We start from the raw sequence: 23,229 nt of genomic DNA, 5'->3' as shown, positions 1-23,229 counted from the left end.
CCAGGACCAAAAAGAAGTCTGAGAGAGAGAGAGAGAGAGAGAGAGAGAGAGAGAGAGAGAGAGGGAGGAGAGAGAACCCAAGGTTCATGTTGTGGTGTAATTTTCTCAAAATAAAAATTTTCAAAATAAAACCTTGGTGTGGACGAAAAGCCCCGGGGCTGCTCAGCCTAAGGTCTTCCACTGCGAAAGCTCTGGGGAACCGGCTGGGGGTACCCAGGTGTCCCAGGAGTTGGCATGATATTTAATGACAAGCCCTGGTACCCTTGGGGGACTCAGACAAGCACCGTGAGAGACTCAGACAAGCACCTTGAGAGAGGAGCTTGGCGCAGGAAGGAGAGCACAGCCCCACCCACCTGAGTGACAGGCACAGCCCCGGGGCTCCTCTACCAGGTGAAGATGCTGAAAACGGCAAACAAGAGGTGACACCCCCACCCCCAGCTGCTCTTCTAAGGGCTGACACACTGTGCTCAGTGCATCTGAGCTCTGCAAGCTGAGGCCCTGCCAAGGACCTGAGAGCACAGGCGTGACCCTGACAGTGACATCTGGGACCACACCTCCCCACTCTGCCGGGGCCTCTTGGCCAGGTGGCAGGGACTCGTGAGGGCACCCGGGCCACTTGTGAGGCTCATAAAGGGTGCTCCCAGGGGCCAGGGTGGGCTGACCTGGCCCCGTCCCCTTCACCTGCATCCCAGTGCCACCCTGGAGCCAGGCGGAGCCGTCTCGGGCCCACCCAGCTGACATCTCTCCTGCTTTATGGAAAAACACCCCTCCCAGCCCCGACGCCAGGCCAGGGCAGGCGGGCGGAGATGGGACCCCGGGGACATGGCCTGGCGTCTCTCTTGATGACTTGTTCCTGTCCCTACCCAGGCCCCTTCCAGCTCCCACGCCCTCCTGCCTCCCGGGGCCGGAGCAGCCCACCTGCCAACAGTCCCCGCTCCCAGCCGTGGGTAGAGCCTGCTGCCCCGGGACGGTTCCCCAGGGAGTGGCCCCGGGAGCCCCAGAGCCAGCCACCTGCAGAGCCCTGACACCTCCCCCATGGGCTGTGACAGGCAGCCACCCCCAGGTCTTGGATACAGCGCCAAATAATCCCTAATACCGCCACAGCGAGCCGCCACCGTGGGAGGCAGTGTGGGGTCAGGCGAGGGCACTATTGGGGGCAGCAGGCCCGACACCATGTCACTATGTCACCCCCTCCCTGTCCTGCTCGCCACTCTCCTTCCTCCAGGGCACCGTTCCCACCTGAGTCCCTGTGGTTTGGAGAAGGCCAGCTGTCCCTCGCCTCCCAACGAGCCTGGGACCTGGGCCGACCAATCAGAGCGGTGCCTTTCCTGAGCCACAGGGACGGCCCCTCGGTCACCCCACTGTCCCTGCTGAAGCCCGAAGGTGGAGAGTGACGCTGCCACCTGAGCGGTCCCGTCGGCCCTCCTGGAGGCCCGCTCCCCGAGGCCGCGGTGCCGGGACCAGCCCCCTGCCTCCCAGTTCTGCCAGGACAGGGGCTGTTTCTTGGCCCGGCCCTCGGGCAGCCTGGGGACAGGACTCTAAACTGTCTGTCCCCCCTTCCTGACCACCAGCCTCCACTGGGGCGGGAAAGAGGCGGACACCAGTGCTCAGAGGAGACACGACCCAGAGAGAAGGCTCCGGAACGCGGATCAGGCAGGCTGCAGCTCAGGGCCCAGACTCTGGGTGCCGAGGGGCACGTGACCCCCTCGGCCTCACGCAGCCCCAGGAGGTGGCTGGGCACAGCCAGGGCATGTCCTCGCCCTCAGCCACACAGGAGGAGTGAGAGCAGGGGCTGGACCTACCCAGTTGGGCTCCACAGTCACGCTCTCGGGGATCCTCCGGGGTCCTCTCCCGGGCTAGGTCCCAGGCCCCACCCCAGGCACGTCTCCTCCCTGGACAAGGGCCTCCAACTGTGGGGTTCAGCCAAGAACAAGACATGGAGGACCCCGTCTCTGGAACCCAAGCAAGTAGATGAGGTCATTTCAAAGAAGGCCAGGGCTCAGCAGGGACCACGGAGCAGTCACCGTGCCACTGGAGCCAGTGGCAGGGGCAGGGCAAAGGTCCACCTAGGCTTGGGCCTGGGAAGGGTCCTCTTCAAGAAACTGCATTTGAACTGAAATGTCAGAGCCCCCAGGAGGCCTTCTGGGCAGAGGCAACAGCCTGTGCAAAGGCCCTGGGGCAGGAAAAGCTCAGCAGATTTGAAGGAAGGCCTGAGAGGCCGGGCTGGGACGCTAGAGGTGAGGTAGGCGGGGGGGCCAGGAAGGAAGGACACGAAGGCCGGGTGGACAGGCAGAGGCCAGGTGCGGGAGGGCTCTCCTCAGATCCCAAGAATGATCCAAATTGCCTGTTTTAAAGAGCCTCTGGCTGTGACAGGAAGGAGTGGCAGGAGGACAACAGGGACAGGCAGGGAACAGCCACAGGGAAGTGCTGGCAGCTATGCGAGGAACGTGGCAGCTGAGAGGGGTGGCCTCACCCCCAGCACAGGATGGTGACCCGCCACGGTGACAAGCCACCCTGTGCAGTGACCTGCCTTTTGAGTGTCCATTTGATAAATATTTGAGAACCTGAGATTAAGTGATGGCCTCGTTCCAAGCGCTGGGGACACAAAGGTCCTCTTGGGCCCGACGTTCTCATGAAGAGAAATTGACAACAAACAAAAGCCGCGACCCACAGGTGAAGGGCACGTGTCTGTGTCTCGAGCCACAGAGCACAGCAGGGCCGGGGGGCAGGGGTGGGGTCAGGGGGCGGGGTCCGGGCCACGGGAGGAACCTCATCTTCCCCAGGGGGGTGGGCGTCCTCCATGAGCAGGCCAGGGCTGAGGGCACAGACTGTGCTGGAGGTGACCAGGAGTCCAGCGTGCCAGGGAGGGGACGGGCCCAGGCCAGAGGGGCGGACGGAGGCAGAGGGTTCTGCCTCTGGACCCGGGTGACAGCAGCCCTGCAGGTGTGGAGCAGAGGCCAGTGGCTTGAAGACCCTCCTGGGGAGCAAGACAGAGCTCAGGGAGGCCCTGGGAGGCCACCTGGGGAATCCAAGCTGACGGGCCTCAGACCAGAGCGCTGGCCGTGGCCCTGAGAGAAAGAGCCGGACTTTGGGTTTTGAAGCTGAAGCCGTCTTCAAGTGGCTCGAATCCTCGATGGGTCCAAAGTGGGCAGCAGAGGGAGCAGATGAGGGCTGGCCCTGGCCTTGGTCCCCGGCAGCGGCAAGTCGGAGGGGCCGCGGGTAAAGGCGGAGGGTGCCGGGAGCTGGCCTGCGGGGGACACAGTCAGCCCTGGAGGCTGGACTCCAGGGGAAGCAGCCAGGCCCGGGGACACCAAGTTGGGAGTGGGCAAGGCCAAAGGGGCACTTCCCGTGTGCCTCTGGGTGAGGCTGCCCGGGCCTGAGTGGACACTGGGAGTGTGGCGAAGCCTGGGAGTCACAGCAAGGACCGGGCCACTGAGGAGGCCGGGAAGATGAGACCGAGAGGGGCCGGCCAGCGAGGGAGGAGGAAAAGCCAGGATGCACGTCTAAAGTGGCTCAAGAGACCTTCAAGTAGCTTCCAGAGAAGGTGGAAGGAACTCATTCAAAATGCCAGGAAGCAGCCAAGGGCCGGCCACTCCCGTTCCTTCCCCCCACCCCCCAGCAACAGATGCTCCTTCAACAGGAAGAAACGGGGGGGGGGGGGGCTGCGAAAACAAAGACCACGCTGGGGTCTCTGGTTCTGGGGGCTCTGGGCAGAGGGAGTCACCCTGGACAGGCTGCAGGCTGGGCCTCCCTCAGGCTGCAAAGCCCAGCCAGCCTCTCTGTGCTGTTTGGTGAGCCCCAGGCTGGCCACTCCCCAGGCCACTGGAGCCCCAGGTCGCCTTTGAACTGGGAGAAGGGGGGGTGAAGTCAATAAAATTTTTATTTTGTTTTTATTTTTGGCGGCGCCCATGGAGTCCTCTGCACGATCGACTGTTTACGGCGGGGCTCGGTGCCCCGTGACGCACGCCTGTTGGCCCAGCGACGGGGGAGGCTGAGGCAGGAGAATCCCAAGTCCCAGGCCAGCCTCAGCAACTACGGAGGCCCTAAGAACTCAGTGAGACCCTGTCTCCAAATAAAAACCAAAAAGGGTGGGGACGTGGCTCAGTGGTGAAAGGCCCCCGGGTTCAGTCCCCAGCACCTAAAAAGGAAGATCTATTCCAGCGTCTGAGCTGCTAGGGAGACGCTGGGTGCGGGGGTCACCTCCCTCCTGGACTCTGTCCTGAGACTAGACCCTGGAACTCCCTTGGGGGCCTGGCTCGGGGGACCCCAGCCTCTCTTGCTGGCTGAGAGCATGTGACAGCTCTTCTGCACACTAACGCCTCTCCCCACTCCTGCCCCCGCGGGGCCCACAGACGCCAAGGGCACAGGTGCCCCCGGCCAGGTCCCTGGGGACCAAGATGCACCTGAGGGAAGTTGTCACTTTGCCTGTCCTCGGCAGGGACCCAGTTCCGCCTCAGGTGCTGGCCGGGGCCAGGGTGCGGTGGTTCCAGGTAATGAGCTCCCAAGTTCCCGCTGGCCAGGGTGGATGGGCCTGGGTACAGCTGCCCAATCATTCGAGGAAGGGCAGCGGCTTCCTGGAAGGACAGCCAGGCAGCAGTGGGCATCGCCCAGCATATGGACACACCAGCCGTGGGGCACGTCCTGCCCGAGGGTGCAGGTGTGCGCACGTCCCGTGCCCACGGCCACCAGGCGCACACGGCCACCAGGCGCCCACGGCCACCATGTACACGGAGCAGGGAGCCGGGCAGGGGCGAGAGACAGACAAGACATAGCCTCAAGGGAACAAAGCAGGCGCTGGCCAGCAGCCCCAGCTGCCAGGACCTGTGGGCAGGACACGGGAAAGTACCTGTGGGCACGACCTGGGGCCACCTGTCCCCTGAGCATCTCCAGGCGGGACCCTCATCCTCCTCCCAGGGCCCAGGCAGCTGCTAGGACGGGGCCTCCCCTCCATGGGCTCCTGGATCAGCCTCCAGACCCGGGGAGGCAGCGTGGACCCTCAGCGGGGAATAAGGAGGGCCTGTGACCACTGACCACTGACCACCGCTGCCCGCTGCGATGCAGAGAAACCCAAGGGCCACCCGGCTGAGGCCAGGGCCAACGCGGACCAGGCAGGACCAGCGGACACCAGGCAGGGAGGAGGGTGTCCCCCTGTGGCTCAGGAGCCGGGCTCCCTGGGAGGTCCCCAGCTCCATCCTTGCAGCTAGGTGACCAGGGCCAGCTACTTTCCATTGGTGACCCCCTCAATAAAACAGAGGCGGTGGCGGTTTCCCTACTGAATGAAACGAGGTGAACCATGGAGCCTATGGCTGCACAAGGAGTGCCCCTAACTGTCCTCCGCCATCAGCCCACCTTGAACTGACCAGCAAAGGACACAGAGCATCCCAGCTCGGTCCACGGCCAGCCCGGGCTCCCACGGTGGCCGCTGTGGAGGGACATGGGGAGAACAGAGTCTGAGGTTGTGGCTGGTCCTGAGGAGGCGGGAGGGGACACAGCCTGACGTCAAGTGCGCACTGCCCGCTCCGTCCATCATGACCCAGGCACAGCGCTGGGACGTGACATAAAGCCCCCACTCACAGACGTCATGCTCCTGAGGGAGGAAGGGAGAGGGCACCAATAAACATGCTCACGGGGCCATGTTTCAGGAAGCCAGGGGCAGGCTACCAAGATGAGTGGGGAACGAGCGTCCAGGCGGCAGCAGGCCGGGGTGGGGGAGGACCACCGACAGGACACAGGACCACAGGGCTGCGGCGAAGGGGCAGGGAGGCCGGGTGGGGGAGGGGTGGAATGACACAAGGAGCCTCCCTGGAGACGGGGACTCTAGTGCAGGTCCAAGCTGCCAACGGGAGGGGAGGGCGGCCAGGGCCAAGATGATAAGGAGGGGTCAGGGTCCAGGTGTCCTGATGGTAAAGTCACTGAGATCTGCTGGCCTGTGAGATACAGGGGAGTCGCGAAGGAGCCCACAGGCAACGGCGACCTGGAAACCAACAGAGATGCCACTGACTGGACCCGGCCAGGGGAGGCCCGCACAGCCGGAAGGTCAGTGGCCCTGAGGCTGATCCCAGGGAGCAGCGGGTGGCCTCGCCCGAAACCCCAGCGGCTGGGGAAGTGAGGCAGGAGGACCCCGCGTTCCAAGCCAGCCTCCGCAACTCAGGGAGACCCTGTCTCTCAATGAAACATAGAAAGCAGAGTCCTGGGGACGTGGCTCAGGGAAGAAGCAAGCGCCCCTGGGTTCAAGGAGAGCAGCAGGGACCAGGGGAATCGGGGACTTGGCTTCTCTCCTGGATGTGGGAGAAGGTCATAAGGGCCATCATCAAGGACGGTGGCCAGGCAGAGGGGCAACTGGGTGCAGGGGAAGCAGGACCCCTCAACCCCACCCCCGCCTGGAGTACAGACTCACCGGGCGCGCGCGCGCGCGCGCGCGCGCACACACACACACACACACACACACACACACACACACACCAGCAAAGCCACCTGGAGAATGGACTGTGACTCCTGCCCCACACACAGGGAGCACCACAAAGGGAAGCCAAGACGTTCACCAGTACAGCCCCGGTGTGGACACCTGTCCCACCCTACCGCTGGGGGAAAGGAGACACCATCCCCCTGCGACCTCAGTGCCAGGGGCCCCTCTGTTACACGCTCTGCATTTGGGCCACCCTTTAACAAAAGCTATGTCACTTTTTAAATTGAACACAGAAAGCATGAACGCTCTGTTAACAAAACAAGGAGCATCACGGACAAAGCCCTGCCTTTAATAGTTTCCTCTGGCCACGCCCCCAGGCGACCCGTCCTCCCCACCTGGAGAAACCAGCTCTGTCAGGCTGGCGCAGACCCTTCCACACCTGCGTCCAAGCTTTTGAATGCACGAATATGAGCCTACTGAAAATACAGAGCATTGCTGGACACAGTGGTGCATACCACACCAGCCACTGAGGAGGCCGAGGCAGGAGGATTGCAAGTGGGAGGCCAGCCTCAGCAATTTAGTGAGGCCCCTGTCTCAAAATAAAAATTTTTTTAAAAAGGTGGGGGTTAGGGATGGGGCTCAGCAGTAGAGCACCCCTGGTAAACCGGGTACTTCAAAAAAAGAAAGAAGGAAGGAAGAAGGAGGGGAGAGAAAGTGAATGAAAATACAGAATATTGTTGAGTAGTTTTGTTGTTGTTGTTGTTGTTGTTTTATCATAAATCCCCAGAGACTTTCTGTCCCTTAGCAGGGTGCTTCAGCAACTGGGCTGAAATGTACACATCCACTTCCTGCTTTCTAATTTTTGCTCAGAAATCCTTTGGACAAAAGAGCTCCTGGTTTATTTTTCTACTTCCCCACTGAAGAGTTGACCGGGCTGGGGGTGCTGGGGACCCTGCCCACCACAAGCTGCTGCCCAGCGCGTTCCTGACCAAGTGCCTGACCTTAGCCGCGGCCCAGATAGCTTATCTCCAGGAAGGAGGGGAGCCAGGGCCTCTGTGGGTTTCACAAAGCGGCCGTCAGTGGGGCAGGAGGGCCGGGGTACATCCAGAGCGGTCCACACACTCTAATCTCCTTTGTTCCTGCTAATCTTGTTGGGAGGCAAAGCAGATCTGAGAGGCCCGAGGTCCCCGAGGTCCCCGGCCAGCACAGAGCTGGCCGCCCGCTCTCCCAGGAGTCTGCCACCCATGTGCGTTTCAAACACACCACGTAGGGCCTGGGCTGGGGCTCAGTGGCAGAGCGCTTGCCTGGCATGTGGGAGGCACTGGGTTCGATTCTCAGCACCACATATAAATAAATACAATGAAAGTCCATTGACAACTAAAAATATATATATGTCATGTACCTACTCAACCCCGTTGAGAAATGCAAATCAACTCATCAGACGAACCCTAAAAAAGAAGAAAAGGATAGTAAAAAAATCTCTGGTTGGAGGGGAAGGGACACTCCCTCACCTATGGGTGAAAGAGAGGTTTGCTAGTAACTATCACAACGCCGACTGAGCACACATTGGGTCTAGAAGCTGCGCTTGCAGAAATCCATGCTGTGGAGGGGTGCTGGATGCACTCAGAGGTACGGACTCACCGACATGTGGCAGAGAAGATTATCAGTCAGCAGAGCAACAGGTGCCTGGCACGGTGGGGCACCCCTGTAATCCCAGTGACTTGTGAGGCTGAGGCAAGAGGATCACAAATTAGAGGCCAGCCTCAGCAACTTGGCAAGGCCCTAGGCAACTTATCAAATCCCTGTCTCAAAATTTTAAAAAAGGACTAGGGTGTACCTCAGTGGTAGAGTGCCCCTGAGTTCAATCCCCAGCACCAAAAAAAAAAAAAAAATTAAATTAAATTAAAAGAGGGAGAGAGAGAGAAACAGGACAACAAATATTCACCAATTCAAAGGAAAACGACACAGTGATGAAAAAAAAATGTGACAAGATACACATGTTCCAACAGGGAGAAATCCTGGAGTAATATCACTACATTGAAAGACGAATGGTAACATATTTACACAGAGCACAATTGGGTTTATGCATTAATGTGTGGACGTGTGTTTCTGACACACATAAAGGTCTAGGAGGATCCACTCCACAAAGAGAGGGAAGTAAAACAAGGGAACTATCTTTTTCCCCCCATTTGAACTTTTTCTTCCCACTGTGCGCCACCAGACCCAGGGCAAGTGCTGAGCAAGAGCTCTGCGGCTCGGCTACACCCCCAGCCATGAGTTTTTATTTTTATAAGCAAGTATTCATGCTTTTGTCCATGAACTTTTTTAATCAACAAAAACAGCATTAACCAACAAAGAGCCAGACACAGGCTCCCATTCAGAGGCACATGGACATGGGAGGCCAAAGAAAACCCGGGCGGGCGCCCTCCCACCCTGGAGTCCCACCCTCAGCCTCTGAACACAGGCTTTCTTCTTCCACGAGGCCCTTGGCCGCCACTCCAGCCCGGGCTGCTCCAGAAGCCGCCTTGGGCTGGGCGTGTCTCGCAGTCTTCCTGCCTTCACGCCACTCAGCCCCAAGCCAATCCTCAGGCCGGGGTGCGGGGAGGCTCTCCCCCAGCCCCGAGTCTGGAGCTCTGAGTTCCAGGACGGCTCAGGATGACGTGGTCCGCCTCTCTGCCAGACCAGGGGACAGGAGGGAGTCTGGGGACACACGCACGTGTGAACACATAAACCCACTGACCTCCGTCACCCCGATCCACAGCCTGAGAAAGAAAGCACCCTGAAACGAGGCGAGCCGGCGGGTTGGTCTCCCCTGGAATCCACCTATGCCGAGGCCCCCCCAGCGAGACACAGGTGCCCTTGGCACGGCTCCACCGGCTCACACCCCACGCACGCACGACAGGCTCTCCCGGAGCGGGCAGCCTGGGCAGATGCTGTGACACAGGAGAGGTCCTGGCACTACAGAAACCACAGGCTGTCACTGAGATAAGCTCGGCTGGCCGCTACTCTGCAAATCAAAACAGAACACCCTGGAGCTGCCCAGGAGGAAGGGAAGGAGCTTTCCCGCACCTCGGAGGTGACCTCACCTTTGACCAGGGCTTCTCTGCAAGCAGATTCCAGGACATCATGGGGCAAGACTGGAAAACCCAAAAAACAGAAAAGAGGAAACAGCGGAGAGCACCACTGCTCTCCCAGAGACCCCGAGAGAAAGCAAACAGGGCTCCATCCTCCAGGCCTGCGGGGTCCCAAGAAGTGGCAGACACCTAAACAGACGTGTCCTTCCTTCCTGCTCGCTCTCTCTCACGCTCTACGCACCGGGCATGTCGAGAACTGCAGACACATCCCCATTCCTAAAGAAGCGGACGAAGGGGGGAAAGACGTCCACTTGCCTGGCGACACCCTCCCTTCACCCCAGCTCAGGGTGGGCTGGGAGGCTCCGGACAGGTGAGCCTCAGTTTCCTGCCTGGGCACTGCCCAGTGGCCTCAAAGCTCTGAGGCACTTCTAATGTGACAGCTGCCATCTCCTGGCCCTTCACTCAGGCCAGCTCATTCAAACAGGCCGCCAGCCCGGGCAGAGTCTGTTGGTCTGAAGGCCAGCCACCGCCTCCTGTCCGCTGGTCTGAAGGCCAGTGACACCCCGTGTGTCTCCCTGGGTAAAAGGGCAACCACGTGGAATCAGGGGAGGCTCAGGCCGCCGGCACAGGGCTCGTGCCTGCCTCCGCCTGCATCTGGGGAGAAAAGCGGCTTAGCCCGCCTACAGCGCCGGGAAGGCAGCAGGGGGACAGGGCAGCCCTCGGCGCCAGAGCAGGGTCGCTCTGGGAGATTCCGGGCGGGGGAGGGTACCCTGCTGAGCACCTACTGTGGGCTGGGCACCCACGTGAGCCCCACAGCAGCACATCCTGTCCTCGTGGGCGCTCGAGATACAGGCAAAGCGCAGCCCTAATGTCACCGGCACTGCACAGGCGGCGGTGGGCAGCTTCAGGCGGCACCGCGGGCAGCCTGGTCCTGCTCCTCACCCGTCCTGGGCCCCAGACTCCTGAGGCTGAGGTCAGGCCCCGGGTGGTCGGTCACCCATGCCCCGTGCCTCCAGCAAAGACCCTGAGCGCCCAGGCCTGGGCCGTGAGGGTGTGGGGAGGTGGGCAGCTGCTGCCCCAGGGCCCTGCTGCCCCGCGCTGGCGGCCCGATCCCCGGGCGCTCTCACCCACCTTGAGGACCTGCTGCCTGATGAGCGAGGGCACCACGACGATCATGACGGCGCCCAGCACCGCGCACAGCAGCCCCGTGACTCCCAGCGCCACGGCCGCCCAGCGCGTTCGGGAGCGGCCGCCCATGTCTGCGCGCCCAGGCGCCCGCCCGGGGGGACGGCGACGGGCCGACCAGGCGACAGAGGCAACGGGCGGGACTCCGGGCACGCAGGCGGCGGCGGCACGGAGGGACCGGGACGGTGGCGCGCAGAGGAGCAGCCCGGCAGGTGGCCAGCGGTTTTATGCGCCATGGCCCGCCCCGGCCGCCCTGGGCGCGGGGATCCGGGCGGCTCCGCGGCGGGGGCGGGGCCTGTGGTGCGGGGGCGGGGCCGGGGCGGGGCCGGGGCGGGGCGTGGATCGGACGCGGGGCGGGGCCGGGGCGCGGGACACGCCTCCGCCCGCCTTGGCTCTAGTAGGGGCGCGCGGGCGAGCTGTCCCCGGGTGGCGGTCGCGCCAGGCGCCCCCTCGCTCCTTCCCCTTCTTCCTCCTCGTCCTCCGGTCCCCTCTCCTCCTCCCGCCATCGCTGTCATTGCTTACATTTAGCGGGAACGGACCGCCCGCCCGGGAGCACAGAGCTCTGAGATGGTCCCCACGCCACCGCCACTTTCCGGACCTCAGCCCGCACTCCATGCACACGCCCGGCCTCACTGCCCCTACACCAGGCCCACTGGGGAGCTGACCCCGGCCTCGGGGCCTTTGTGCACCCTTTCATCGGAATTGTGTCCCCAGACACCCGCCTGTTCGAGGCACCTTATCAGAAAGGTCTTGCCTCGCGCCTGTGCAGCACAGCGCCCACCCTTATCGGCCAGCACCACCCGCGTGTAATCTTTTGCTTCTCCGCCTGCTGACCGTGTGCCCACCTAGAACGCGGCTAGGGAGACGGCGCTAGTAACCCCGCCCCACCAAGTGCCTAGCTCGGGGCACTGCCCTGCGGGAGAATGTCCCCCAAAAGCCCTGCAGAGTGAACCAGGAGGCTTCTCCAGCCCTCTGCGCAGAGCAGGGACCGGCTCCGTGTCACAGAGGAAACTGAGGCGCCCAGTGCCACTGGGAAAGCCAGGGGAGCAGGGCAGCAGATGCATGTGGGCAGTTCCCCAACGTCCTTAATTAACAGTCATTTAACCAAGTGACTAGTTGGTCAGTGCCCCCAAGGAAACAAAACTGTGCCCAACAACTGTCTGGGGCAGAGTGGTGCAGAGTGGCAGCTGCCCCCAGATGGAGAGGTCTCTTCACAGCCCTCATTGGCCTGCACCCTGCTGACCATGAGTGTGGGGTCCCTCATGCAGGTCAGTCCCTCGATTTCTGGGTGGGATTACTAGGAGGGCAAGACTCTGAGTTAGGGTCGTGTCCCCTGGCTAAGGCAGGCCCAGTCCTCAATGGAAGGCTCAGGACGAGGCCTCATGCAGTGCGGGCCACCCCAGAGACAGCACCTAGGCAGCCTGTCCTGGCCCAAGTCAGCACTTCTTGAGCACCTACTATGTATGCCCTGGCCTTGCCTGCAGACCCGATGTGTATAGTGCCCCAAGAGGGCTACCCCAACTTACACCAGGGGGCTGGGGACAGGGCCAGGCTGTGGCATCCGTCAGATGGGGACACTCAGAGAAACTTGTATTCTGAGGTTTCCCACCCCAGAGTCCTGAGCCTTCACAGTCTCCAGTTTCCTCCTCAGTACAATGGGGACGTTGGAGGTGCTTTCCAAGGACGGTCATGCTGAAGATCTGAGACCCTGCTCAGAACGGTGTCAGGAGTGTGTGGGAGCATCACTGAGACCTCACATCACCTGGCTCCTGCTCCCTCTCTGCCTCACCTCCTGCCCTCTCCCCTTGTCCACCCCACCCCAGCCTGGCCACTCTCGCCTCTAGAACACTCCCCTGCGCCTCTCCCCGGCTAACTGTCCTCCTCCCAGGAGCTTCAGGGTGGACTCTCTTGGAACTGGGAGTCCCCTCCGCCTCCAGCAAATACCGGCTTCTGTCTGAGAGGTCTCATTTATCTCCTCAGAGAAGCCGGTCTTTTTTGCCACCAGTGTCAGCCCCTGGAACACCACCCGGCGGCGGTGTGGGCCCCGCAGGTCTCCTTGAATACTCGAAGACTCAATTAATTAACTTCTAATTCATCAAGTAACTCATTGATTAATTAATTAAAATAACTCTCATGGAACTCCAAGGTCTTGGGCAGCCTTCCACCACGGGGGCTGCTTTATCCCCAGTGACGTCTGTGATTGCTGGGAACTGGCCAGCCAGCTGAGCGGCCACTGGCCACCGACTCCCTCCTTTCCCTGATACCGACTCACCTTGACCCCGCCACCCAGGCCAACTTCTGCGTATCATCGAGTCTTCAAGGACCAAATGTACGTGGCGCTTACCTAAGAGAACCCAAGGCCAGGGCCAGAGTGACCTGGCGCCCCACGGCGCTGTCACTTCACCAGAAGGATGGGCAGAGATGAAAGGGTGTCAGACACACATGACCAGCCTCGGCCTTGAGGAGGAGCGCAGCCTAGGAAGGGAGAGGAAGGACTTCCTCAAGAGGCGGAGAGAAGCCTTGAGGAGAGACGTGGCCCTCAGCACAGGAGGGTGAAGCCCAACCCTGCTGGCCCGGGGACAGACCAAGTGATTGGAACTGAAGGCGGGTTCCACCTCCACACAATGTCAGAACAGGCAGGCTGTAAGAGAACGTGGACTCGTGGTTGCCAGGGGCTGGGGTGAATGCAGGGTGAGGATTCATGGGTCACAGTGTCCCTTTTTGGTGTGGTGACAATGTTCTAAAATTGATGGTAGTGCTGGACGTGGTGGCACATGCCTGTAATCCCAGCGACTCAGGAGGCCAAGGCAGGAGGATTGAAAGTTTGAGGCCAGTCTGGGCAACTTAGTGAGACCCTGTGTCAAAATAAAATAGAATAGGGCTGGGGAAGTGATTCAGTGGGACAGCATCCCTGGTTAGATCCCCAGGAACACTATAAAATACAAGCAAAGTGATTGTGGTAATGGTATTCGACTATGAATATACTAAAAGCCATTGGGGTTTGTGGTTGCGGCTCAGTGGCAGAGCGCTTGCTTAGCATGTGGGAGGCACTGGGTTCCATCCTCAGCACCATATAAAAATAAAGGTATTAAAAAAACACAAAAACATGATAAAAATATTTTTAAAAGCCATTGATTTGTAAACTTTAAATGGGTAGATTTATGACATGCACATTGTATCTCAATAAAGACTTATTTAAAAAAAAGAAGAAGAAGAAGAATTTTGCCATGGCTCCCACCTCACTCAGAATCAAAGCCACGGTCCTTGCCAAGGCCACCATGTCCACGCCATGGCCCTGACCTCACCTTCCCCTCAGCCCCACTCTGCTCCAGCCCCACCCAAACTGGGAGCTCCTCCACCTGCGGCCTGCCCCTGCCTCGGGCCTTTCCCACAACAGGAAGCTCATCTCTCCAGAGCCCCAGATTCTCTCCCTCTAAGCTCTTGCTCAAATGTCACCTTATCAAAGACATCTCGCTTCCTATCCGCCCTTTCAAAATCGCAAGGCCACCCCCACCCTGCCCATGTGTCTCCCTCCTGCTGTTTCTCCATAGCACCCGCCAGTCCAACATGCCACCCCGTACGTGGACTGATTTGTTTCACCGAGTCTCCTCCTTTCCTCCTCTAGAGTGACACAAGGTCAAAGGAACAGGAATCTGTTCTGTGCCTTCCTGGGCCCCACTCCTAGAATGGTGTGGGGCAGACAGGAGGTCCTCGGAGCTGTGGCTAGGAACTGCCCACAGCCGGGGAGCCCAGCTGCCCAGTGTGGTGGCCTAGGGCAAGCTGTGTACCCTCTCGGTGTCCACTGCATTCCACGAGGATGGAGTGCGGGGAAGGAGCTCACCCTTGCTCCTCGATTCACGCAGCCTGGATTGCTTAAGCACCTACCTTAAGCACAGTAGGTGCTTAAGGTCTTGCACACAGCAGATTCAAAGGCCCAGCATGGAAAGAACAGAAGGCCACTTGATATTCTTATGTGGATCTCAGTGTGAAATGACAATACTGGACACATAGGGTCATAAAAACCCACACCATTAAAGCCAGGTGGAGTGCCCGCACCTGTGATCCCAGCACCTTGGGAGGCTGAGGCAGGAGGATCTCAAGGCCAGCCTAGGCAACTTAGTGAGGCCCTGCTTCAAAAAAAAAAAAAACTAAAAGGGCTGAGGATGTGGCTCAGGGGTAGAGCACCCCTGGGTCCAGTCCCCAGCACCCAAAGAAGGAGAAAGCTCCTTTTTTGCCTAAGTCGGTGCGAGCGGCTCCTGGGGTGTCTTCTTCAGAGGTTGACCTGTCCCTCACAACGTGCCCGTGCCCCACGCACCCCTGGAGAGACTCAACTCAGCCCCTGGACTCAGCCCTTGCTGGGCCCCCAGCCTCATGCTGTGGCCTGAATGGCTCCTGTCCAGCCCTAAGTGGCATGTGACGGCGCTAGAAGCTGGGCCCTTGGGAATGGCGTCCGGGCCCATGAAGGTGGCTACAAGAGGGCTGCTGGCCCTTCCCCGGGGCCAGGAGCAGCGAGAAGCGTCATCTAGGAACAGGAAGTGACAGCAAGAGATGCCAACCTCTCCAGGCCTTGATCTTGGATTTTTAGCCTCCAGAACTGGGTGAGGTAAACCGCTGATGGAGGCCCGGCCTCGGGCAGCAGAGCAGCCTGGGCGAGGGAGCCCCCGGGAGTCCTGATTCCCCCAGCGGCTGCCCTGCCGGCCACCACAGCGGGCCTCCAGGAGGGCCTCCCCCACTGAGGCTGGCAGTGAGCTCACCTTTGCCCCAGCCTTGGGGACGGGTGAGGTGGACTCTTCAGCACCGACAGTCTCCAGGACAAAGGTGCTGGTGTGGGAGCTGCCCCTGGCCCTGGGGACAGGCGGGCATGGAGATAGGACAGGGAGCCACACCAGGTCCTTTCTGGGTGGGCCTTACATTTTAGCAGGGGGCGAGGGAGAGATTTAAACACTCAAAACACGCCTGGGTGTGTGTGGGGGGGGGGGGCTTAGCTGTAGCCTCCTAGCGCACAGGAGGCCCTGGGTTCCAGCCCCAGCACCAAAAAAACCCAAAATCCACGTAAGCACAGACTTGAGATGGTGCTGACGAGACACAGCAGTTGATTTCTTTAGAGAGAAGGCGGGGGTTCAGGCGAGCTGGCCCAGGAGGGCCTCAGAGCCCCTGCTCATACCCCGTCCCCACGCAGAGTGCCACAGCACCCCCTTTAGCTCTCCGCATCTGGACAGTGAACTACAGGGTCCCCTCTCCTCTCGGGGCCATGGGGCGGTGCTCAGCCAAGGAGCCACCTTGGACCACTGACACCATGGGGGAGAGGGGGAGAGGGTGCCCGGTGGGCCGCAGGACAATGTCCACTTGCTCCAGAGGCGATGCTGGGGGACGCAGGGGAGAAGGACCACCCGGATGGAGTCTGCTTCCAAAGGAGTCACGAAAGAGAAAAAGAGGACGAGAGACGGTGACAAGTAGAGAAATACAAGTACGGCTTGTTGTCGGGTCTGAAAAATGGGTCCTGGAGCCAGCGAGCTCAGGGGGATTTCCTCTACTTTTGTGTTTGTTTGTTTCTTTTTTTAAAGAGAGAGAGAGAGAGAATTTTAATATTTATTTTTTAGTTCTCGGCGGACACAACATCTTTGTTGGTATGTGGTGCTGAGGATCGAACCCGGGCCGCACGCATGCCAGGCGAGTGCGCTACCGCTTGAGCCACATCCCCAGCCCCTGCTTTTCTTTTCTTTAATAATAAACTGCAACCCTCTGGCTGCTGCTTGGGAGTCAGGTGTAAAAGCGGAGGCGCCGCCGTCCTGGGGAGCTGGGTCGCGTGACTGGTGAGGGGGACCAGGAGGAGCTGGACGGATTGAACAGAGCAAAGTGGCGCAGGCTGGAGGGGAGGGACATGGGGTCCGTGGTGGGCAGGGCATCGGGACCCCAGTCTCCAGGAGAGCCGACCACACCTGACCGCTGGGGTTCACGTTGGCAAACACACCCCCAGGAGGATTCTAGAAGGGCCTGAGAGTGGGAGGACATTCAAGGATGGGCTCAGAATCACCATCAGTCCCCCGTCCTGCGCTGCTCCCCAGGAAGCTGACCTGCAGCTGGCTCCCCGCAGAAGAACTGCCCCCAGCACGTAGATGAGACGCCCCCAGCCCTCGTGACTCCTCCCTGCCACCGGAGTGGCACCGTGACCCTTTCCACCAACCGCAGGTGGTAGAAGGGACACTACGTGACCTCAAGAAACCAGTGGCTTCTCTCAGCCCTGGATCCGTCCTTGACTAAGCCACTGGCATGCGGGGAACCCGGCCACCCGGGCAGAGCTGGGCCCTCAGAGCCCCGCTGCCACCTGTGCCCAAGTGAGGCCCTTTTGGTACCCTCCTGCCACCTTAGCATCCCAGCCACTGTGACAAGACAGAACTGCCTATTTGACCCCTAGAATCCTGAGGAACACCACGTCCCTTCTGGGACAGTGCCACCCGCCACTGCCTCAACCTTCATAGGGAGCCCTGGACCCTCTGGTCTCCAGTTCCCAGGTGCTGTCCACTTCCTGCCCAGAGGCTGACATGCCCAGGAGCTGGGGTGGGGGACAGGAGGGGGGAACAGGAGGAGGGGACAGGAGGAGAGGACAGGAGGAGAGGACAGGAGGCTGGGGGCTGGGGGCTGGAGGCTAGGGGCTGGAGGCAGGGACAGGGCCATGGGATGAAAGCTTGGGGGTGACTAGGAGCAGACCAGGAGATGGTGAGTGGGGTTCAGGCCTCCACGACCCCCTGTAAATGGGCCAGAACCTTCCTTAGAGAGCCAGGGTGCCGGTGATGGGGGTGCCAGGGCAAGGTGGGCCAGGGTGGGGGTCTCAGGGACCCCAGGGCTCCCTAAGCATAGGGGGATGTCAAGAGACCCTCCTTAGTCACCCCATCATTGCCTGGCCCTCACTGTCCTGGGCATGTCTTCGTGCCCACTGCACAAGGGGAAAGCCATGCCCATGGGCAGCAGCCACCCCCTGGCTGCTGTGAGACACTGCCCCAGCCTGTTGGACCCTCAGAGGAGACAGTGGGGGCGGGCACGTGGGGGCCTCCTGTGGGCAGACCTCCAAGGCTGAGCCTCCTCACTGACCATCAGGGAAACACAAAGAGCCTTCACCACCCCCTCGCACCCGTGAGGACCGCTTCCGGACAAATGCAAAGACCGCGAGCCCTGGCCAGGGCCCAGAGACCTCGCCAAGCCGACAGAAAGGGCAGAGGAGCAGTTGCTGCAGACAGGGTGGCGTTTCTCAGAAAATCCAAAACAAGTCAGGTTGGGCGCCGCGGCCACGCCTGTCATCCCAGTGGCTCGGGAGGCTGAGGCAGGAGAATCTCAAGTTCAAAGTCAGCCTCAGCAATGGCCAGGTGCTAAGCAACTTAGTGAGACCCCGTCTCTAAATAAAACTACAAAATAGGGCTGGGGAGGTGGCTCAGTGGTCTGGTGCTCCTGAGTACAATCCCTGGTGCAAAAAAAATAAAATAAAACAGGTCAGGTGTGGTGGCTCACGCCTATGATCCCAGCAATTTGGGAGGCTGAAGCAGGAGGATTGCAAGTTTGAGAGCAGCCCTGGCAAACTGGCCAGACCCTGTGTAGAAAGGGCTGGGGGTGTGGCTAAGTGGCAAAGCGCTCCTGGGTTCAATTCCCAGGTCCAAATGGAGAAATAAATAAGAGCAGAACTACCAGCCGACCCAGCGAGTCCCTTGGTGGGAATGTACCTAGAGAGATCCAGGGCAGGACCGGAAACAGGCCTCCAACACCAGGGTTCCCAGCAACGGATGGGAGCAAGCCTTATACCCACCCACGGACGAGGAGTGCAGACAGGAGCCGAGGCTGTCCATGCGGATCCTCGTCCAGCCCAGCAAACCCGAGGGCAGCAGGCTCTGATGTAGCCAGTCGTCGAGGGAGGTCCCCAGAGCAGAGAGGTCACAGGCAGAGAGGAGATGCTGGGCCCCGGGTGGGGGTGGGGGAGGAGGCCGAGGAGGGGAGGAGGCCGAGGGGGGAGCAGAGGCCGAGGAGGGGGCGGCCTCCCTGGTTCCCAGCACCCCTGGAAGGGGGCGGGAGGGTCTCGCTCTGCAAGGGGGCCTGGGATCTGCACAAGTGGCTCAAGGCCTCCAGCCCTGGTACCTGCTCTGGTCACCAGGTGCCCCCTCAGGCCAGGTGCTCCTCTGTGGCCTGAGAATACGCGTGAACCACAGCTGGACCGTGGCGAGCCCCTCGGGCACCGCCAGGAGAGCTGGACTACAGTGCAGCCCACTCACAGTCCGGCCCTGCTGACAACACCGTGGCCCTAACGCTCACCCTGTCGGTGATGAAAACATCCCTGGAACAGCGTCCCTTGGTCTAAGTCCCACGGCAGTGAGGCCCGCAGGCTGCACCTGACCGGGCCATGAGCCGGTGAGTGGAGCTTTATTGGCGCCCGCGCGTTCCCGAGCCCCCTTCGTAGCAGCCTCCCTGCTGCGGTGACAGCGCCCGGTGGCCGCAGCCGAGACCCCCGCCCAGGAAGCCCAGCGTGTGAATGACCTGGCACGTTCCAGGGGAGGAGCTGCTCGGCCCTGAGCCGGACACCATGGCAGGGACTGTGGTCACTCAGCTTTAACAAGGGCGTCCCAGGGGCCCTCGCCCAAGGCCTCCAGGGGCCCACGGGAGCATTGTGACTGCCCAAGGCAGAGCCACTTTGTTTTTCTTTTCTTCCTTTTTCTTATTTGTTATTTTATTCTTTGGAGAAGTGGGGACCGCTCCTGGCCCGTCCTCTCCCCGCTCCTTTCTGGAAGGCAGAGGGTCCACCCTCCTCCCAGCAGCCACCGATGCTTGGAAAAGGGGTCCCTGAGCCCGCACTGGAGCATTCTGCTTGCTCCCAGTCGACCTGGGCAACAAGGTCCCCCTTGCTGTGATTGGCCGAGGGGGACACGTGTCATCAAGTTCTGGCAGCGTGCCGGGGCCGGGCAGTGCGGAGGGTTCCCACGTCTAAAGAGAACTCAAGGTCGAGCTCCTGCCCTGGTGTTGGGCGCTGGTGGGCAGCCAGGCAGCCCTGACTCAGAGAGAGTCACCCCAGCTTGTCCCCATAGGTGAGGACAAACGATGTCTTCCTTGCTAAACCTCTGGGTTGATTCTTTTTTTTTTTTTCTTTTGAGAAAGATCAATAAGTGGGATGCTACCTTGCTCAGGGCCTCAATAAGTTGCTGAGGTTGGCCTCAAACGTGATCCTCCTGCCTCAGCCTCCTGAGTCTGTGGGATTACAGGTGTGTGCCACCGTGCCTGCTGGTACTTTCTAGTACTTTAAACCAAAGCAACCCCACAGGTACAGATATAAAACCCTCTGGCCAGCAGCCAGCAGCCACAATCAACAGCCATACTGATCGATTCACTTGGTAATTATTTACAGAGACCTTCTATATGTCCAGACAGATCTGGGCAATGGAGGGCATGAGGGACGCTGGCCTTTCTTTTATAGACGTGCGCTGCAGAGGCTGCAGAGAGACTCAAAAGCGAGTCCACAAACAAGCAAACAGGTTTTTCTTTTTTGTTTTTTTCGGTGCTGGCTTTTGGACCCAGGGCCTCCTGCATGCAAAGCTGCACCCCACCCCCCAACAGCCTAATTTCAGATAGTCATCCCTTGGAGTCCACAGCGATTGGCTCCAGGACCTCCGCCCATGCCAAATTCCAAGGATAATTAGGTCCCTTGTATAAGATGATGTCATGTTTACCTGTAATCAACACGAACCCTCCCCTACACTTGAGATCCTCTCTAGATGACTTGTAAGCCTAACACAGTGTAAATGAACCAACAGTTGCTATAGTGCCTTGTCTGGGGAACGGTGACAGAGTCTGCACATTCACATATTAACATCATATTTTTAAATATCTCCCATGCACCGTTGGTCAACGTGCGGATGTGAGATCCGCAGATACAGAGCCGACTAATGTGTTAAATGGCGAGAAAGAAACCAAACAGAGTGGTTAGGAGGACAGTGGAGGAGGCTGGCCCTTCTTTGGGGAGGTGACATTGAAGAGAGAGCTGGATGAAATGGGGTGGGCATTCCAAGTGGTGAGCATGGCATGTGCAAAGACCCTGTGGTCGGCCTGAACTTTGGTTGTTCATGGAACTGAAATGTGGACTGTGACATGGCTTAGTTGTGATGGTGGCTTTCAAGAAAGTGTTTAAAAGTGAACAAAAAGCCCGCAGTCCGAGTCCCTCTCCTCCCTCCCTTTTTGTTTGGACTTCTGTTTCCAGGACCGGAGTTTACAAGCTCAGGTTTGTTGGAGGCTGAGCTGGGTTTTCAGGCTCCAGGTTCTCTCCCCGTGTGTGGGTCTGCCACACGCCAGCCTGTCCCAGGGAAGCCAGGTCTCGGGGCTCCAGCCTGACAGGGTTTCAGCAAGTCCCGATCTGCCCTACCATTCTCCCTGCCAGAAGTGTGTTTCCTTCCTGCCCAGAACACTGGCCTCCTCACCAGCACCCGCCTCCCTGCCCAAGCTGCAGAGGCCCTGGGGCTCTGTCAACAACAGCAGGGTGGAGGGCAGCCCGACCTGGCCGCACCTGGCAGGCACCTCTGGGAAGCCAGCCCGTGCCCAGAGCCCTTTAGGTGAGAAACTGCTCTTCAAGACCCACCCCAGGCCAGCCGCTCCCTGGGGCTCTTTCCTGGGGGGCGTCCTCCAGCCGGGCGTCTGGCAGCCATGCAGAAGCAGTGTCCAGGATGCTCAGGGGCACACAGTGGGCAGGGACACCTGCCTGGGCACAGCTGGAGGCTCCTGCCTGGGAAGGGGGTGGACAGGGCCCTGCACTGGACGGTGCAGACTGAGCACTCCCTATGGGGGGGACACAGGGGCACTAACTGTGCCTCACACAGGTCACAGACCTGTGCAGACCAAGATATTGTGGTCACACCAACATGTCTCTAATGACACCTGAGAAAAATGCTTCCAGGTGTGGGACCCGCTCTGTGAAGGCCCGTTTTGGAGGCTGCACAGCGCAGCTGGTCGAGGCCAAGGGGTTGCGTTCCTTCCTGCTTCAGCACTCTGCAGGTTCCCGCAGGGCAGGCATGGAAGCTGGACCCCTGGGCCCACCTCCTGTCCTCCTCCACGGCTGCCCAGGAGGCAGCCTCCCCTGAGTTTTTGTGAATCTTCCCGCCTGCTCCCATTGTGCCACCCCAGGACCTAAGCATGTGCGGTGCCCCCTGTTTTAAATATTCCCCGTATTAAAAAGTCTCAGTCTCCACAGCAGCTTCTTTGAGTTGCACCTCCAATGTCACCTCCTCAGTGAGACCTCCCTGAGCAGCCCATGAAAGTAATGCCTTTTAAGCCAGGTGCAGTGGCACACGCCTGTGATCTCAGCAGCTCCGGAGGCTGAGGCAGGAGGCTCGCCAATTCAAAGCCAGCCTCAACGGTCAGAGGGAATGGAGAAGAGGAACTCAGACCTTGGGCCTCAGCAACTTAGTGGGAACGGGTCTCGAAGTAAGACGTGCGTCTCGGTGGTGGAGCACCCTGGGCTCCGACCCAGTACCTAGAAAGCTAAATGAGATTTTAAAAAAAGTGCTTTTGGGGGGCTGGGGTTGTGGCTCAGTCGTAGTGTGCTTGTCTGGGCATGCACGAGGCACTGAGTTCGATTCTCAGCACCACATACAAATAAATCAATAAATGTCCATCAACAACTAAAAAATATTTTTTTTAAAAAAAGCGCCCTTGGTCATGCGCTTCAGTTTGGTTTTGGTGGCGCCTGTGCAGAGTGTGCTTTGCGAGGGTGGACACCTGGCTGGCCTTCCCCGCGGGGTCTCCAGCACAACACAGGGCCCACGATGGGTGTGAGGGAGAGGTTGGCATGAGGGAGTGAGCAGGGAGGACCGGGGCCACAGCAGGCTTTTGGAACAGGATGGCAAGAGGTGTGACCTCCCTCTGACCTCCCTCCAGAGCCCCCAGGGCCATGGAGAGGCCACCCTCAGAGAACCCTGGCAGTGCTTGGTGTCCTCTACAACCCTCCCGTGGCCTCCCACTGCCCGCAGGCCTGGGGCCTGGCCGTCCTCCCAAGTGTTCTCAGGACCAGCAGTACCAGGCCGTGTGGGGACAGGACAGAAATGCAGTCCCTGGTCCTCACCCACTCCATGAGTCACACTCAGGAGAGGCCTGCCTTTTCGCAAGCCCTGCAGGGGATTCTGGGGCTGGCTCCTGCACAACAGGACAGGCTGACTGTCCCTGACGCCCTCCTTCCCTCGAGGCCACCGAGATCTACAGCAACTTCAGGTGGCCCTGGGTCCTTGAACTTGGCATCCAGGTGTCACCTGAGCTGGAGTTGGTGTGGTGCCGGGTTCTGGGAGTGAGGACAGACAGGACCTGGGGCCCCTGGCGCCCTCCCGCCTCCCAGGCCCCCACGGGAAGCCAGCTGTCTCCAGGTGAGCAGGAGTCCATTTCAGCAACCTGTTTACCAGTCCAAAATCTCAGGATAAGGTTCCTGAAATCCTAGCCCAGGGCACTCCCAGCTGAGTTATCCTGTGACAATGGCCGCAGGCGGGTTCGTCTTCTCCTGTTCCACAGCCAGTCCCCACTGATCACTCAGATTCCACTTGGCGGCTTTCACTT

General features: G+C 59.9%; 1 protein-coding gene across 5 annotated transcripts in view; it reads right to left on the bottom strand.

Annotated features, from left to right (window-relative positions):
* Scarb1 (scavenger receptor class B member 1) overlaps window positions 1–10,945 on the bottom strand; it is a 56,118-nt gene extending 45,173 nt beyond the window's left edge. For 3 of the 5 annotated variants that reach the window (XM_026402981.2, XM_026402979.2, XM_077796067.1), the window contains exon 1: window positions 10,612–10,945. In XM_026402981.2, coding sequence (XP_026258766.1) covers window positions 10,612–10,737 — 126 coding nt within the window. In that variant the 5' untranslated portion in view covers window positions 10,738–10,945. Of the gene's footprint in view, window positions 1–8,047; window positions 8,118–9,492; window positions 9,514–10,611 lie in introns of those variants that run through there. The other 2 variants (XM_077796065.1, XM_077796066.1) reach the window with 2 other exon arrangements.
* Between the last annotated feature and the right edge of the window lie 12,284 nt (window positions 10,946–23,229).

This window comes from Urocitellus parryii, chromosome 3 (genome assembly GCF_045843805.1).
Source record: "Urocitellus parryii isolate mUroPar1 chromosome 3, mUroPar1.hap1, whole genome shotgun sequence".
Classification (NCBI taxonomy): Eukaryota; Metazoa; Chordata; class Mammalia; order Rodentia; family Sciuridae; genus Urocitellus; species Urocitellus parryii.
This window is presented reverse-complemented; position numbering and strand designations above follow the sequence as displayed.